This window comes from Heteronotia binoei, chromosome 5 (genome assembly GCF_032191835.1).
Source record: "Heteronotia binoei isolate CCM8104 ecotype False Entrance Well chromosome 5, APGP_CSIRO_Hbin_v1, whole genome shotgun sequence".
NCBI lineage: Eukaryota > Metazoa > Chordata > Lepidosauria > Squamata > Gekkonidae > Heteronotia > Heteronotia binoei.
Window position 1 is genome coordinate 130,231,441 of NC_083227.1, and position 17,821 is coordinate 130,249,261.

Below are 17,821 nucleotides of genomic sequence, written 5' to 3' on the forward strand. Positions count from 1 at the left end.
ATTAATGCAAATACAAGATGATTGAGAGTTAAAGGATTTATTTACAAATATAGAGCATTTGCAGATGATATAATGTTTATAAATGAAAATCCTACACAAGTAACACCTTTGTTGTTAGCTAAAATACAAGAATATGGAGAACTGGCGGGATTTTATGTTAATAAAGAAAAATCAAAATTTTTATGTAAAAATATGCAAGTAAATAAACAAGAAATTGCAGAGACTAACAGGATGTGAAGTTACCTCTAAAGTAAAATATTTGGGTGTGGAAATAACAATGAAGAATATTGACTTGTTCAAAAATAACTATGAAAAGCTATGGCATAAAATGGAGGAAGATATGATACAATGGAATAAGCTTAACTTGTCATTACTTGAAAGAATAGCTGCAATCAAGATGAATATTTTGCCGAGAATAATGTATTTGTTTCAAACTATTCCGATTGTGAAAGAAAGTAAACAATTTAACAAATGACAAAGGAAGATTTCGGAATTTGTATGGGCTGGGAAGAAACCAAGGATTAAAATGAAAGTTTTAATAGATGCTAACGAAAGAGGAGGATTCCAATTACCAGATTTAAGATTATATCATGAAGCAGTTTGTTTAGTGTGGATAAAAGATTGGGTGACGCTGTTAAATAAAAAACTATTAGTGTTGGAAGGTCATGGAAATAAATTCAGCTGGCACACTTATATGTATTATGGGAAGAAAAAGATGGATAGTTTTTTCTCTCACCATTATATAAGAAATAATTTGTTGAATACCTGGATGAATTATAAGAAATATGGTGATGAAAGAAAACCATTGTGGATAGTGCCAGCAGAAGTGATAAAAATAACAGCTGAGACAGATGAGGAAAAATGGCTGTCGTACAATCAACTATTGAAAATTCAAAGTGGCAAAATAGAATTGAAAACTGCTGTGGAGTTGAATAACAAATACGATTGATTTCAAATGCAACAAATAAAGAGTTTGGTGGAAAATGATATTAAAACTGAAGGAATAAGATGAGAGCAAACAGAAATGGAAAAAGTTCTGCTTGGAGATAATGAAAAATTAATTTCAAAAACGTATAAGTTACTTTTAAAATGGTCTACAGAAGATGAAGTAGCGAAATCTCAAATGATTAAATGGGCAATAAATGTAAATAAAGAAATACAGATGGATACATGGGAATATTCATGGAAGAACTCTATGAAACTTTCAACATGTCAGAGTATTAAAGGGAACTGTTTTAAAATGATGTATAGATGGTATATGACTCCTAAAAAATCTGCAAAGATGAATAACAAGATGCCAGACAGATGTTGGAAATGCAAAAAACATGAAGGTTCTTTCTACCATATGTGGTGGACTTGTGAAAGAGGAAAAAAGTATTGGCATATGATCCAACAAGAAATTTCTAGGATCTTGGGATATGAATTAAAGAAAGCTGCAGAGACTTTTCTGTTGGGATTACAAATGGAAAAATTTCCAAAAGAAGATAGAACTATAATTTGGTACTTGCTTTCAGCTGCTAGGACACTATATGCGCAGTTATGGAAGCAAGAAAAAATACCAGAAAAAATGGGATTGGATTGTAAAAGTTATGACATGGAGTGAGATGGACAAATTAACAAGAACTTTAAGAGACTATGATTTAGAAGATTTTAAAAGGGAGTGGAAAAAATTTAGAAGTTATGTAGAAGACAAGTGGAAAGTAAAAGGATTTTGGACAATTTTTGATAATGATTAAACTTTAGAAGAAAGAAGAATAGTAATTTTAGTTCTTAGTAATTAAGGGTACCTTTTAATGTTAGTATTTTGAGTAAATAACACTGGCGGGGGTCAAGTAACGGGGGGAGAGGTGATTAGAAAGAAGCATATGGGATAGATGAAAAGAAGTTATTAATGGAAATTGTTACCATATGTTATCAATAAAATTGTTTAAAACAAAACTCAGTATGATATGAATTTGCAACTTCCCTTATGATGCTGAGCTCCATTTTTTCATGTGCAGAAAAATATGAACCATCCTCCCCTCAAATAAAAACATAACAGTATACTAAAGGATACCCTAGACCTATGCAGACATTATTAACATGTTAGCACTCACTTTGTAGAGAGGGCGAGTGGGCATGAGTGCTTCCACATGATCTCCAGGTGGTCTACATAGGCCAAACACATGGAGGAAATGACTGCACACACCCTTTCCTCTGATCAGCAATGTTCCAGTGTCATTTATTTATTTATTGGATTTATTAGGCCACCCTTCCCTGCATAGCAGGGCTCAGGGTGGCTTACTACAATTTACAGAGAAGATATGTCTGTGCAGACACCTTGTGTGTACAATCCATATAGCTCACTCCTGTTTGGATGGGGGCAATGGGTGGGTGCCCACATTATCATCTCTGCTTTCCTACCCCATGCTGTGAGTGCCCACACAATCTGCATAGGCTTTTGTGCACTTCACATGGCTTGCATACATACCCCAGACTGCTCCGTATCTAGGCCTCCTGGTTTGGAGGCTGCTGTTGCAGAATACAGAGCTTGAAGAACTTTCCAGTGTTCAGAACAAGCATGCTACTATATAAGATATGTGTGCTGGATCTTAGGAGTAGCACCATTTTCAGCTCCTTCTCTGTGGTGAAGGTTTCATCAAAGAAAGATCCTATTGAAAGAGTGCAAGTTAGTCACCTCTTCACTTCTGCTCCTTTTAAGAATACAGAAAAGAGAACCCAACCCCTTTCCACTTTTCCCCCCCCAAAAAGTGGAGGGAAAAGTGTGTGCGTCTTAAGGAGCGAATACTGCAAAAAATTCACACAAATGCCTCTAAATTCACACAAACAGCTCTAAAAACTAGGTGCGTCTTATGCTCAGGTGCGTCTTATGGAGCGAAAAATACGGTATATATATATATATATATATATATATATATATATATATATATATATATATATATATATATATATATATATATATAATATACACACACACACACACACACATACACACACCTGGATCTCTTGTTATCATACACACTTAAAATGTAGTATATTTCATGTTCAGTTCTTTGTGGTAAGTGGTTCTAATTTCTGCTCAGTTCTGAGCTATAACAAGCCGTGAGGCAGAAAAGCCTTGCCAAATAGGCCTTAGAAGTAGTTTTTAAGATGGCACTGACATGACTTGGGAGTATTTCTTAGACTTGACAAAATTGGGTTTGTTTAGGTCATTCTGAAGGTAGTGCAAAAAGAGATAAGGGGAGAAGAAAAATTTGAAGTATGGATGTTTTGTTGCTTTATTTTAGGAGATATGACTGAAAGCAAAGCAAAGAAGATTGAAATCAAAGATGTTGATGGGGTGACATTAAGTAAACTGATTGATTACATCTATACAGCTGAGATAGAAGTCACAGAAGAGAATGTTCAGGTAAGGAGAGCTTTAAAAGCTTACCTGGCCATCAAAATTAAAGTTCTTTATGGATTTTCTTGGAATCTAAGACAATGCTTTATCATTCTGTACAGCAAAATACTTTTGAAATATGTTGTTCATTTTTGACAGTATTTTGAGTATGCTATAAACTAATGCCAAAGTTGATACTGAGCACATGAAGCGGCCTTATTCCAGGTATTGTCTATTCTGAGAAGTGATGGCAGAGGAGGTTTTTTTTCCCAGTTGGGGATGTCAGGGATTGAATGTGGGAATTTCTGTATGCAGTGTGTGTTCTGCCATAGACCCATGGCCCTTCCCCTGATGTTACAGTTAGACCCTACAAACGTCACATTTTTGGAACCTCTTTGTATAATAATTTATGCTTTCATTTAAAACAAGTGGCCACCACATTGATACATAAATTCATATTTGAATCAAAATGGATAGTCACTGTAAGAATTAATCAAACACCAGCAATAAAACCTGTTTTCTTACATAATTTAAGTGTCACCCTGCAATTTGGAAGTGTAAAATTTAAATGAAATAGTTTAATTTAATTTAAGCATGCTCAGTCATCTGGAAGAGTTTGATAGGAATTATGAGGGATGAAAACAACAGAATTCAAAGTAATGTTTAATATTATAGCTATTGAAATATAATATTATTTTGACTGGTTCAGACTTTACTTGTAATAGCTTATGTCATTTACAGGAATTCTCTATTCCTTTGAGGGGAATAATATGAGACATAGCAGCTTCTGGGTCTTTCCACCCCTGAGTGCCTACTTTGCATGCCTGAGTCCTCAGGTTTGATTCTTAGCATCTTTTAGATAGCAGAATAGGGAGAAAACCTGGAGAATTGCTACCAGCTACTGTAGACAGTGGTCTGTGGCAGCTCTTTATGTCTTTTAGCAGCCTTAAAGAGGTGTGTTGGATTTTGTGGCAGTTATAGGAGATGAAGTCTTAAAGCTCTCTCACATTGCATTTCTTATAATATGTCACCTGGAATGAGGTGCCACCACTGTGAATTCCTGCTTGTTCTAAGCAGTGGTGTTAAGTTGCACTTAAAGTTTGGAGTCCATTTTGTAAGACATTAACATAGTTCATAGACACTTGATGTAAAAGGAACAATCTTTATTAGCTTCAGTTAATCTGTTATAGGGATCTGTTCTAGCTCTGGAAACCCATTGCTTAATTAATTTTCTGCATTTTATTGTTGCCTGTTGGGGTTGCAACGCTCTCCGAGAAAGTTACTTATTTGTAATATTCCCATGTGACCCAGCTGGGTTGGTTTTTTCTTGTTGGAATAGTACAGTCAATGTACCCTAGTTAGAATAGTACAGTGAAAGTACCCTAGGGCATGTTGCACTTTTATTACTGTTCTCTTGGGATGCAGCAAGTTAAGGCAGCGGTCAAACACATTTACTCCTTGGCCCACACACTGTATTACGACTATTTTTGTCATGTTTCTCTAAGTCATTTCCAGCAGAAAAAAACCATAGTTTTTCATGGTGGAAAAAGCAAAATGAATGCTGATCAATCATGCAATCTGGAAGGGAAGACCATTAGAGGACAATAAACTTTTTTTTTCCTGTCAGGCCTTTTAACTTTTTATTTAACAAGAATGTGAAAGGAGCGCTCTAACTGCAAAGCCCCTGTCAGCACCTGAGGCCATTCTTCTCAAGGCCTTTTCTTGGTACATTGGGGTGATAGGGGCTCTATACTGCCAACATGGCACATGCAGATTTTACTTTTGTTCTTCAGGTATATGAAGACCTTGCTGTCTTTAACAGAAAACAGTTTATTGATGAATTGGGTGTGCAGTATGTCTACTTTCCCCCCCGTTAATATATTAGTGGAGCTTATTAAGAGCAATGCTTCTGAGGTGGCTGGTTGTTACAGCCATGCTGTGTTCATATCCCAGGCCAGAAGGCTGCAGTGATTCCATGTTCAGTTATAGAAAATGACCATTATAGTATGACATTTGAATGAGTAGAATTAATATGCAATGACTATTTAGCATATCTACAAAATTATTTCATAATATGAGTTCTGGAGAGAACTGCACACTTGAAGCAGTAGATCTTCTTCGTGGTCTCTGTGCATCACACTGATGGGAGTAGGCGCCGGCGCCGATCTCCGTCGGTAAACTTCAAAGCTACGGATTTCCGCGCCAGCGTCCCAGTGCGCATGCCCAGCAGCCCCACTGCGCATGCGCACCAGGACGGCAGCGGACATCCCGCCAGTTCTCTTCTGACCGCCGCGTTGATCGGTTGATCTCCTTCGCTACGGTCGGTGAACTTGCGTTTTCTCTTACGGATGGTGTATATAGTTAGTTATATAGTTAGTTAGTTCTTAGTAGTTCTTAGTAGTTAGTGTTAGGCTTATTTTGGGAGAGTGGGGCGTGTTTTTTCCCGCCCTTCGGGGGGGAATTCCCCTCTCCCCTTTTTTCGCGTCCGCCATTTGCCTCTCTTCGCATGGAAAGGCGGTGGGGTTTTTTTCACCGCTGCTCCTCGTGCGGGAGCAAAATCGCCCCACCTGACGGACACTCTTTGTGCTTGCTGTGCCTGGGAGAGAGGCATAAGACTGATTCCTGTCAGCACTGTGCCAAGTTTTCACGGCAGACGAGAAGGAACAGAGCGGCGCGTCTCGCAGCGGCCCTCATGGAACGCGCGCTTTCTCCCCGCGCCGACCAGGCTGAGCCTCCGACAGGTCAGACGGACCAGTCGACACCGAAGCCCACCGATACCGATCAGCCTATCGATGCTGATCGCTCGCGGAAGCACTCGGGCTCGGCGGTGACTTCCGAGTCCTCAGTGCCAGCTAAGAGGCAGAAAGAGGACAAAGGGATGCCTTCGGAGAAGGGGAAGAAGCATAAGAAGTCTGAGAAATCGCACCTTAGTCAGTCGGCGTCTCAGTCATCCCCTGCATCCCCATCGGACCCGACCGCGCCGGTCGTTCCGCCCCTGAAGCTCTTCGCCTCACCGATTCGCAGGCAGAGCTCCCAACTGGCGTCGATGTCGACCCAATTAGTGATCTCATCGGATTCGGAGATCGAGCCAGCGCAGCGCACCGGTACCGAAGAAAGTCCACGGCACCGGTCAACATCCCGGGCTCGAAGTCCTTCCGTTCGGCATCGAGACCAGCATCGGGACCGATCCTCCAGTAGCCGCTCTCCTCGCTACCGGGAGGAAGATCGCTCGCCTCGCCTTTCCGCCACGCAGATTCCCTGGGACCAGAGGCAGTGGCAATACCTGTACGGGGCCTACCCACCTTTCCCTTGGCTCACTCAACGACAGAAGGACTGGGACCAGACCTCGGCTACATCGTATCGGTCCCGAACCTCCTATCGGACCCAACGGAATACCCCGTCGGCATCGGCATCGAAGCCTCCAGAAGAGGAAAAGCCAACGCGCCAAGAGGAGCGAGAGCAACGCACCCCTCCCCTGAAGGCCGATGCTGTGCAGCGAGCCCCGACCCTTCGGCATACGCCGGAGCTTTCTGACTCCCTGGAGTCCTCGCCTCGGTCGTTTGATGGTTCCTCCCCGGAAAGAGAGGCTTCTTCTCGGGGTGAACCGTCCCCACCGGTGAAGACTTCGGAGGAACAGCCCATCTCTCCTTCAGAGGATCTAAAATCCTACGGGGACCTCATCAAAAGAATGGCCCAAACACTCTCACTACCCACGATCCAGCCTCAGCCGGTAGTGACAGACACGGTCTTTGACATTGTACAGCAGGACACTTCTACGGCAGTGGCCCTACCCCTCACGAATGTCATGTTGCAGACCGCTAAGTCCTCCTGGGACAAGCCTGCATCCACGCCTGTCTCCTCTCGCAGGCTGGATCATATGTACAGAATCCAAGAGGCCTCAGCTGAGTTCCTGTACGTCCACCCAAAGCCGAACTCGGTGGTAGTGTCTTCTTCGTCGAAGGCTAAGAAGACGCATTCCACGCCACCCGACAAGGAGGGCAGGAAGTTGGATGCCCTGGGCAGGAGACTTTATTCTAATGGCTCTCTGGGCATGAAAATAGCAAACTACGCGGCCTGCTTCGGCAGGTATCAATACGCGCTATGGGACCAAGTCTCCACCATTCTGGGCTCCATCCCGGAGCAGAGCAAGGTGGCCCTCAAGAAACTTCAGAGGGAGGGCATGATTTTAGCTAAGCAGCAGCTAAACGCCGCAAAGCATTCTGGGGACACATGTGCTAAGGCTCTAACTACCGCCGTATCCCTGAGAAGGCATTCCTGGCTGAGGTCTACAGCGCTTCAACCGGATACGCAGGCGTATGTAGAAGATCTTCCGTTCGACGGCACTGGCCTGTTCAGTTCAACCATGGACTCAGTCCTCCAGGAACTTGATAAGAGTATCAAGACATCAAGAAACCTGGGGGTCTCTGGGTCGCGCACCCAGACCAAGAAGCAGTGGCCTAAGACTTGGCAGAAGAAGTCTTTCTCCAAGTCTCCAGATAGACAATGGCGTACGAAACAGACGTCGTTTACGAGGCCACCCTACCAAGGCAAGCCAAAGTACTCCCCGCCTTCCACCCAAACTTCCCGCCAGAAAGGTGCGAAGCAGCACAAGCAGGGTCTTTGACTCCCCTCTTGCAAGCAACCTAAGGGACCACCAGGCTACCCGCCTCTCCAAGTTCTTTCCTGCCTGGTCCCTTATTACCTCGGACCTTTGGGTTTTATCCATAATCCGGCGGGGTTATGGAATAGAGTTCTACCATTCCCCTCCTACCCCGACGTTCGTCTCCACCGCACCATCGCAGACCCTTCGGGACGAAGTCCACTCCCTCCTCCACAAGCAGGCGATCGAGCCGGTCCCAGAGAACCAGAGGGGCCAAGGCTTCTACTCCCGCTATTTTGCGGTCCCCAAGCGGGATGGGGGCCTCCGGCCTATCATGGACCTGAGAGCTTTGAACGTCTTTGTGAGGTGCGACAAGTTCCGGATGACCTCGCTCCCCCACATTCTTCCTCTTCTAGGGCAAGGGGACTGGATGGCGACGTTAGATCTGAAGGACGCATACTTCCACATCTCCATCCGTCCTCGTCATCGGAAGTTCCTGCGTTTCACAGTGGGAGGCGACCACTTCCAATACCGTGCGCTCCCCTTTGGGCTATGTACGGCCCCGAGGGTGTTTACCAAGACCATGGTGGTCATAGCTGCCCACCTACGCTTGCGAGGCATTGTACTTTTCCCGTACATAGACGATTGGCTGCTGGTGGCACAATCAAGAGCGGAACTGTTGCGGCACATCTCCATCACCCTGGACTTGGTGAGGGATCTGGGACTGCAGATCAACGAGAAGAAGTCCCATTTGCACCCATCCCAACGGGTGCAGTTTATAGGGGCAATCATAGACACTCGAGTCTGCAGAGCGTTTCTCCCTCCAGACCGGGCAGACGCCATAGTCATGATGGTCTCGGCTCTTCTACGGAACCTGACGGTCTCGGCTCGGTGGCTGCAGCGTCTCCTGGGACTGATGGCGGTGACAACATCCGTCATCACCTTTGCACGGCTGCACATGCGTCCCCTGCAGCTCTGGTTCCTCAGGAGCTTCCGCTGCAATATCGAGGCGCCTTCCAGACTGCTAACGGTGCCGAGGGAGGTGCTGTCGTCCCTCGATTGGTGGGGGCTGAAAAGTCGCTTGATGGAGGGGGCACCCTTCCATAGACCGGAGCCGGACCTCATCCTCACCACGGATGCCTCTCTGTGGGGCTGGGGGGCCCACCTGGGGGGCCTGTGTGTGGGAGACCGCTGGCCAAGTCTCCAAGCGCGCCAGCACATAAACTTCCTAGAATTGCTGGCCATCTTCCATGCCATCCGCTCGTTCATGCCGCTACTGAAGGGCAGGTCGGTCGCAGTGATGACGGACAATACAACAGCAATGGCGTATATCAACAGGCAAGGCGGGACGGTATCCCGCAGACTGTGTTACCTAGCTATTTCAATCTGGGAGCTGTGCAGCTCCCTGGGGATCTTCTTGCTGGCAACCCACCTTCCGGGAGACCGGAACGTACAGGCGGACTTCCTCAGCCGGGGGGGTGCCCCACTTCACGAGTGGGAACTCAACTGGGACTTTCTGAGACCGGTCTTCCTGAGCTGGGGGACCCCGGAACTGGACGTTTTTGCCACCCGGCACAACAAGAAGTGCGCCCTGTTCTGTTGCAGGGGCGGTGTGGATCCCCTGGCGTTGGGGGATGGCCTGCTGGTGCCGTGGAGGTACCACTCAGTGTACCTTTCCCCCCCCATCCCACTCCTGACCAAGATGGTGCAGAAGCTCCTGTGGGAACGCCCGCGAGGGGTGCTGGTGACGCCGTGGTGGCCCAGGCAGCAGTGGTTCCCCCTGGCCCTGCGCCTGTCAAACGGGGTCTACTACCAGTTTCCATAGGTCCAGAACCTCCTGCTCTCACATCAAGGGCGGATCTTTCACCACGACGTCCCCCATCTGCGTCTTACAGCGTGGCGCTTGGAGCCTCTGGATTCTCGGACAGGGTGCAGTCCGTACTGCTGAACTGCAGGAAATCCTCGACGAGGCGATCCTACGCCTTCAAGTGGGCCAAGTTTGCAGACTTCGCACTGGACCGTTCGGCAGATCCTAGGTCTGCAGGGTTGCCGGTAATACTTGATTTTCTCCTTTCACTACTGGACAAAGGTCTCGCACCGTCTTCGGTGCGGGTCTACCTAGCTGCCATCTCATCTGAACATGTGAGGATTGATGGCCACTCGCCCTTCACTCATCCTGATGTTAAGAGGTTCCTTAGGGGTATGGCACGGCTGTACCCAGCGGTGCGGACGCCTACCCCAGCTTGGGACCTTCCCTTGGTCCTGAAGGCTTTGTCGGGCAAGCCCTTTGAACCGATGGCTACCTGCTCGGCTCACCTCTTGGCGTGGAAGACGGCCTTCCTGGTGGCAATCACCTCCGCCAGGCGGGTGGGAGAGTTGGCGGCCTTGAGGTGCGATTCCCCGTACCTGAATTTCTCTGCTGAGGGGGTGTTGCTGAGACCTGACATCACCTTCTTGCCTAAGGTGATCTCACCCTTTCACCTTAACACAGACATTTTTCTGCCGGTCTATTTTCCCTCGCCGGCTAATGACTCCGAACGCCGTCTCCATGCACTTGATGTGAAGAGGGCCCTTTCCTTCTATCTGCATCGTACAGGGCCCTCGCGTAAGGACCCGAGACTTTTTGTGTCCTATGCTGCATCCTCCATGGGACAGCGCATATCTTCGCAACGCTTGTCGAAATGGATCACAGGGACCATACGCCTGTGCTATCTACTTCGGAAGACGCCTCTCCCGGGTCCCCTGCGGGCCCACTCGACACGGGCGATTGCTACCTCGGAGGCGTTTATGAAGGGAGTTCCACTGCAGGACATCTGCAGGGCCGCCACGTGGTCCTCGGCACACACCTTCGTGGCGCACTATGCCCTGGACTTGCGGTGTCGACAAGCTTCTTCTGTGGGCCGGGCAGTACTGCAGTCGGTTTCTTCCTGATGGACCGTTGCACCCTCCGCCAGGTAGGCCTTGAGCTTGTTAATCTCCCATCAGTGTGATGCACAGAGACCACGAAGAAGATAAACAGGTTTCCTACCTGTAACTGATGATCTTCGAGTGGTCATCTGTGCATTCACACTACCCGCCCGCCTTCCCCGCTGCGAACGGTCCCTCCTGGGGGCTACCGCGGCGGCCAGAAGGAACTGGCGGGATGTCCGCTGCCGTCCTGGTGCGCATGCGCAGTGGGGCTGCTGGGCATGCGCACTGGGACGGTGGCGCGGAAATCTGTAGCTTTGAAGTTTACCGACGGAGATCGGCGCCGGCACCTACTCCCATCAGTGTGAATGCACAGATGACCACTCGAAGATCATCAGTTACAGGTAGGAAACCTGTTTTTCTCTGTATCTGTTACATTTTTATCCTGCCCTACCTCCAAGGAGCTCAAGATGACATACACGATGACGTATTTCCACCTCCGTTTTATTCTCACCATAACCCTCTGAGGTAGGCTGGCCTGAGAGAAAGTGACTGGCTCAAGTCCATCCAGTCTTCCTAGTCCAACACTTTTACCCTTGCCCCACATTGTCTCTATACCACAAAGGGTTGCATGTTACATTGGGGAAAAGGGTAATTGGGATGATGGGCTAAATTTAGTAAAACCAAAACATTGTGGGATTATGAGCAGTGGTTTATTGAGTACAGGAAAAGATCAAAATGTACAAAAAGAAACAGCAATCTATTGTCATTTTTTGGAAATACTAGCTATTGCCTGCTTTCCAGCAAAATCTGATTTAGCTGAATTTATTTTGATGTACTATTGTTCTGCTCCTGATGGCATTTTTATTCTTCTTGGTGGAAAAGTGGAGGAGAAATATCCAAAAAACAATTGCATACTAATTCTGCAGTGATGCTTTAGAAACAGTAACACCAGTGCCTGTTTTGTTGTCTCTCTTTAAAGAATAGTGTAGCCAGTTGCAATGGGTTATTTTGTGGGGAACAAAATCTACCATCTCAACTGGTGACTCCTGCTTTCCTTTGTCTTTCAGGTATTGTTGCCAGCAGCCAGCCTACTGCAGTTAATGGATGTCCGACAAAACTGTTGCGATTTTCTTCAATCTCAGCTTCATCCCACAAATTGCCTTGGAATCCGGGCCTTTGCAGATGTGCATACTTGCACTGAACTACTGCAACAGGCCAATGCCTATGCAGGTGATCACAGCAGCAAAATACAGAGACATAAGTGTCTGGGGGAGACTTTTGTGCTTCAGCATAAGCAAAGAATGAGAGAGGAGGGGAAATGAAATAACTTGATGAAGTTGCAAAGAATTGAAAGAACAGAAGCTTGAAGAATGTGATGCTTTAAAACTAATTGCTTGCTTTAACTGTAGCAGTATGCAAGTATGAATACTTTTTGTGTGTGTTTATAGAACAACTGTCTTATATTCTAAAAGTGAAATTAGCCAATTCTGAGGATGTTGAAATCTGGTGATTGGAGCTATGAATGAACAAGACAGATCATTCTACAAACTTGAAAAATGCTCCAGGTTTGCAGAAGCATCTGAATCTTAAAAACAAACAAAAACCTCAACAACAAAATGTGTTTTTTTAAAAAAAATCCCCAAATGATAAAAGGAACATCTGTAACTTTAAAAAAGGATTCCCTCAGTGATCGTTGCTAGGCAACCACAGTAAAAGGCAGGGGGGAGGGGGAAGGCCTCTTTCCAGGCTTATTTTGGCCTTTGAGGGAGGACTCGTCAGAGCCAGATCTTGACAGCAACCACTGGGTGATTTGATACTATCTGATTTGCATGACATACCTAGCCTTGGTAGGTGGGGAGGGGGATAAATGATGTGCCTCTGTAAGTCCTTGAGGATTCCCTACCATGCAGATGGCACCACACAGCTGTGCTATAGTTTTCCTAGGCAGAGGCTGTTGCGGGAGGGAGCTGAAAACAAAGGGGCAACCAAAGTTAGATTGGCTGTTGGGTAGGAATGAAAGAAGAAAGCAAGGAAAGGGGAGAAGTGATAGGGGCTGTCATGGAAGAGAAAGAAGAAATAGCGGAGGGAGGGGCACATGAGATGCTCCCCACAAATCCTTGCAGATTCTCACTTGTAATATTCTTTACATGCTGCCTTTGGTAGTATCCTGATGAACAAGGCACAGACACTGTATAGTGATTTTAATGTATTACTGGTATTGTGCCCAGTTCTCTTTTTATTAAAAAAAATCGTTTCTCAAAAATAATGCTCCCCGTGGTGGAGTAAAGCTGCAGTACTGCAGTCCAAGCTCTCTGCTCACGACCTGATGGAAGCTGGGTTCAGGAAGCTGGCTCAAGGTTGACTCAGCCTTCCATCCTTCCGAGGTCAGTAAAATGAGTACCCAGCTTGCTGTGTGGGGGAAGTGTAGATGACTGGGGAAGGCAATGGCAAACCATCCCGTAAAAAGTCTGCTGTGAAAACATCGTGATGAAATGTCACCCCAGAGTTGGAAACGACTGGTGCTTGCACAGGGGACTACCTTTACCTTTAAAACAGCCTTATCCGATCCTGTTTACCAAACCCATCTTACTTTTCCCGGTGATCATCTTAACTTTCCCTGCCCCAGTACCTTTTAAAAAAAAAACTACTGGAAGAAAGGCAGGTTAGAAAATATAAGGTGGAAGGTAGGAATGGGAGAATAGATACTCAAGACAGAGGTAAATTTGATTTTCATCTCTTACTAATTGTTCTAAAGATTTCTTTCAAATTTCATCATGCTTGTCTGGAGTTCACCATTTACCGCGTGCATTTGTTTTTACATGGTAAAGCAGTCCCAGCAGGCAAGCAGAAAATTGCTTGTAACTTTCTTTCTCTGACAGTTCAGACCCACACTCAAGCCACCTTTTCTGTGACCTCAAAGTGCGGCTTAGAATACAGCAAATGAAGAGTACCATCTGGCACAAAAGGCTGGGTGTGACTCAAATGATCTTCAAATCCTGATAAAACCTTTTCAATCACTTGTTTGGCACATGCCCAGCAGAAGAAAATTTGGTTTGGGACAAATGGCTGGTGCTTAAAGATTGGATGTTTTTTGTTTTGTTTTGTTAGGGTAGTTTAATCTTTAACTTGACAAGTCTTGCATTCAGTTTGTATTTGGCTTTTGGGTAATTACAAGACCTGCATTTGTTGTTTTATTGGTTTTGTGGGGCCCTTTTAGTACAGCTTCCTATGTAATGTTAATGAAATGCTGTTCAAAAATGCTATCAAAATTCTTTGGCTGTACATTAACTGTGTTGAGACAAACATCTGCTTGTTAAAGCGAGAGCAAGAGGGAAAACTAGGAAGAGTGTAGGAGATCACCTAATGCAAAATTGCCTCTAGTTAGAACCTTGAAGCAAACAGCATGGGTTTGTTAGCAATGGGTAATGTACATTTTATTCTGCTGGTCCATGACAAGAATTAATTATTGATTGTTTGATATAAAGTGGTGGATAAGTAAGTTTCTAACCCTATAAAATTATGAATATTTCATGAGGATTGCAGTATTCTCACATATATGTTGATTTGTACAAAGACTTGGGTGATCAGTATGCCATGGTATCATTCATGGTTCTGGAAAGATTTGTGCCCATTTTTGAGTGCCATCTGCTGGCAGATACAGATAGAATGTTTCTAAAACCTACAGTATAGAAATAACTGCAGCATTTACAAAAGAAACAAAATGACAGTGGCAGCAAATAATGTTCCTGTTTGGTTCTCTCTCATACCTCTCTTCTTCTTTCAGTCCATCTCTACACAGTCCTAAACCATCACTCACCATTACACCAAACTGGGTTGGGTAGGTGGGAGGTTCAGTCTAGTGACTAGCAGATGGAAAGAGGGATTTGTAAACTACTAGAGTTTGGTGGGGGCAGGGAAGAAGGCAGCCCCACATCTATGAGCCTTTATTAGTTTTGACCATGTGTTTTGTAAAATTGAAAGATTCTCATGACATGGTGGGGAAGCCCTATTTATCTAGTTAATTTAGCGCAGGCACTTACTTCCTCCTGTCAGGCAGACAATTCTTTTATTCATTGATCTCACAATCATGGTTGACTGCTCCTAATTTTTTTGCTGGTTTTTAAATCATGAATTTCATTATAATCTCTCATTCCTTAACTTCTGATTGCTTTGAACAGAGCAGCACTTTCCTGAGGTGATGCTTGGCGAAGAGTTTCTCAGCCTTAGCTTGGACCAAGTTTGCAGTCTGATATCTAGTGACAAGCTCACAGTTTCGTCAGAGGAAAAGGTATGTTTTACTGCCCCATCTGTAACGTGGAAACAATTGTTTTGAGAATTATAGATAACCATGGGGTGGGGTCTGTGTATTGTGTACGATGTCAAGTCTAGCAGCACAGGCCCTGGAAGGCAAAACAAAGGCTGACCCTCTAAAGCAGAGGGTGCCCAGCTGGAGTAATGAGGAACTCATGCTCTTCCCCCCCCCCCCCCCCCAAGGTTCTACTGCAAGCTCCATTTTCATAAAAAGACAGCCTGTGGAAGAGGGATGTTTTGAGAAATAAGTAAAAATGGAACAGGTGACTTGTTCACTAGGAGACTTGTGTGCTGGTACCATCATGGCTCAAGAGGCTCAAAAATCCAATGCTGAGCCACTCAGTACTTTGTAAGTATTTAAAGCCAAGTCAAATAAATTCTGTACATATGATTACCCAAAGTAACCAATCCTAATTATTGTCATTTGGAAGAGTGCTGCTTTATACCATAGGTCCCTGCTGCCTAGAAAGTGCTTCAGTAAGAAAAGCCATTGTAGAGTATCTCTGCACATAATTACTTACATGTGCATTTTATGGCATGGGCATGTTCTGGAAAACCATGATGGGTCATCCCTGCCCTGAAGTTTTTTTCAACCAGACTTGCCAAACTTACTGCTGAGTACACTTAGAGTACACTTCTAAAGCTTTCCATTTTCAATTTTTTTTTTGCTACAAAGGGGTTTTTTTTAAATCAGATCAAAGGTTAAATTGAAAAAAGGCCCTTGGCCGTTATAATTAAACAGAAAATGCCCATCTAAGTTCAGTGGGCTTAGAATAACTCTGATTAGGATGGCAATGTGGGACATTTAAGGTAGGAAGAAGAGGAAATCAAAGACATTAGACAAAATATTTACTTTATTTATACCCCAGTTTTCTCCACTCTGGGGATCCAAAGTGGCTTATGACATCTTCCTTTTCTCCATTTTAAAGGTTTCCTTTCCTTTCAGTGGAAAGTAACATGCATATGAGATAAATGAAGTATATGGCTGGTTTTGACTTCTACATCCTTGGAAGATGTAATACAGATTAAACAATGGCCCACCTAAAACAGCTAAGCCATTTGTCTATCAGGAAAAAGATCACACCTTAACCAGCCACTAATTAAGCAGGAGATACGAGAAGGCATAAAGGTCAAAGTGTATGATTTAAAACACAGTTAAATGAGCAATTAATTAACCTCTTGCAGAAAATGCTACAAGCTTGATTAGAAAGCAGTTGATGCCACTTTAAATTTAATGTCCCATCACTAATTTACACTGGTCAGATGGTGCAGTTTTTAAAAAGCAGTGGAGTGTTTATGTGAACAAGTGTGATCACTGTTTAAGTCCCAGCTGACTCCTGCATCCCAATGCTTGCTCAGTAAGCAGAACGCCTTTGCTCTTGAAAACATCATGAATAAACCTTGTAATCATGGATGACATATTTTCACCCCAGAGCTCTGTACATAGCATTCCTTGTCAAAAGAAATTGAAAGTAGTTGGGTAGTTGGTGATATTGGTGAGGAACAACATTTAAGACCGATGTTATTATTATTTATTAGAACTGATTAATCGCCCAATCCCAGCAAGCTGGACTCTGAGCAATGTACATAATATATGGTAAAAACAGTATATAAACCAAAAACAGCACAATGTTGTTAGCATTAAAATTTCTCAAAACAATCACAGATGGCGTCCTGTGTGTTATATTGTACACATTCTGGACTACTTACAAAGTGTCTGAGGGGGCAGATAAAGGGAGAAAGGAGCCAGCCAAGGTAAACCGTTGCTGCCCTCAACCAAAGGCCTGGTGGAACATCTCTGCCCTGCAGAATTGCATGATATCCCTCAGGGCCCTGATGTCATTTGGCAGAGAATTCCACCGCATCGGGGCCAGGCCTGAAAAACCCTGGCCCTGGTTGAGGACAGCCAGACCTCCCTAGTGCCGGGGATCACCAGCAAATTGCTGTTAGTAGAGCACAGTGCTCTTCCAGGGGCATACCAGAGGAGATGGTCCTGCAGATACGTTGGTCCCAAACTGCTTAAGGCCTTAAAAGTCAAAACCAGAATCCTGAAGTTGACTCAGTACTCCACTGGGAGCCAGTATAGCTGGCGCAGCACTGGTTGTATATGTGCTGTCCAAGGTGTTTCCATCAGGACTCATGCTGCTGTGTTCTGGACCCGCTGGAGTTTGGGTCAGTCTCAAGGGCAGGCCAGCATAGAGTGAGTTACAGTAGTCTAGTCTAGTGTCTGTTGTGTAGATTACTTGTCGAAGAGTGACAAGAAAGGAGTCAATTGCTGAGCTTGGTGAAGATTAAAAAATGCCAATTTGGCTATATGCATGACCTTGGGCCTCCATTGACAGGGAGGTACCCAGAGTCATGTACAGACTCTTAACAGATGGCGTTGGTATCAGTGGCACCCTGTCAAGAGTTGGAAGCCTGTACTCCAGTCCCAATCCAGCCCCTTGCAGCCACAGAACCTCAGTCTTTTATGGATTCAGCTTCAACCAGCTCACCTGCAGCCATCCCTCCATGGCTTTCAAATCCTCAGCCAAGTTCAGGACAGTGGCCGACTGCCTGCCCAATAACAGATACAGCTGTGTCATTGGCATATTGATGACACCCCAGCCTGAAACTCC

General features: G+C 45.1%; 1 protein-coding gene across 2 annotated transcripts in view; it reads left to right on the plus strand.

Annotated features, from left to right (window-relative positions):
- Window positions 1–17,821, plus strand: part of KLHL3 (kelch like family member 3) — an 80,511-nt gene that overhangs the window by 34,924 nt on the left and 27,766 nt on the right. For both annotated transcript variants that reach the window (XM_060240413.1, XM_060240414.1), the window contains exons 4-6: window positions 3,288–3,409; window positions 11,960–12,122; window positions 15,071–15,180. In XM_060240413.1, coding sequence (XP_060096396.1) covers window positions 3,288–3,409; window positions 11,960–12,122; window positions 15,071–15,180 — 395 coding nt within the window. The remainder of the gene's footprint in view (window positions 1–3,287; window positions 3,410–11,959; window positions 12,123–15,070; window positions 15,181–17,821) is intronic.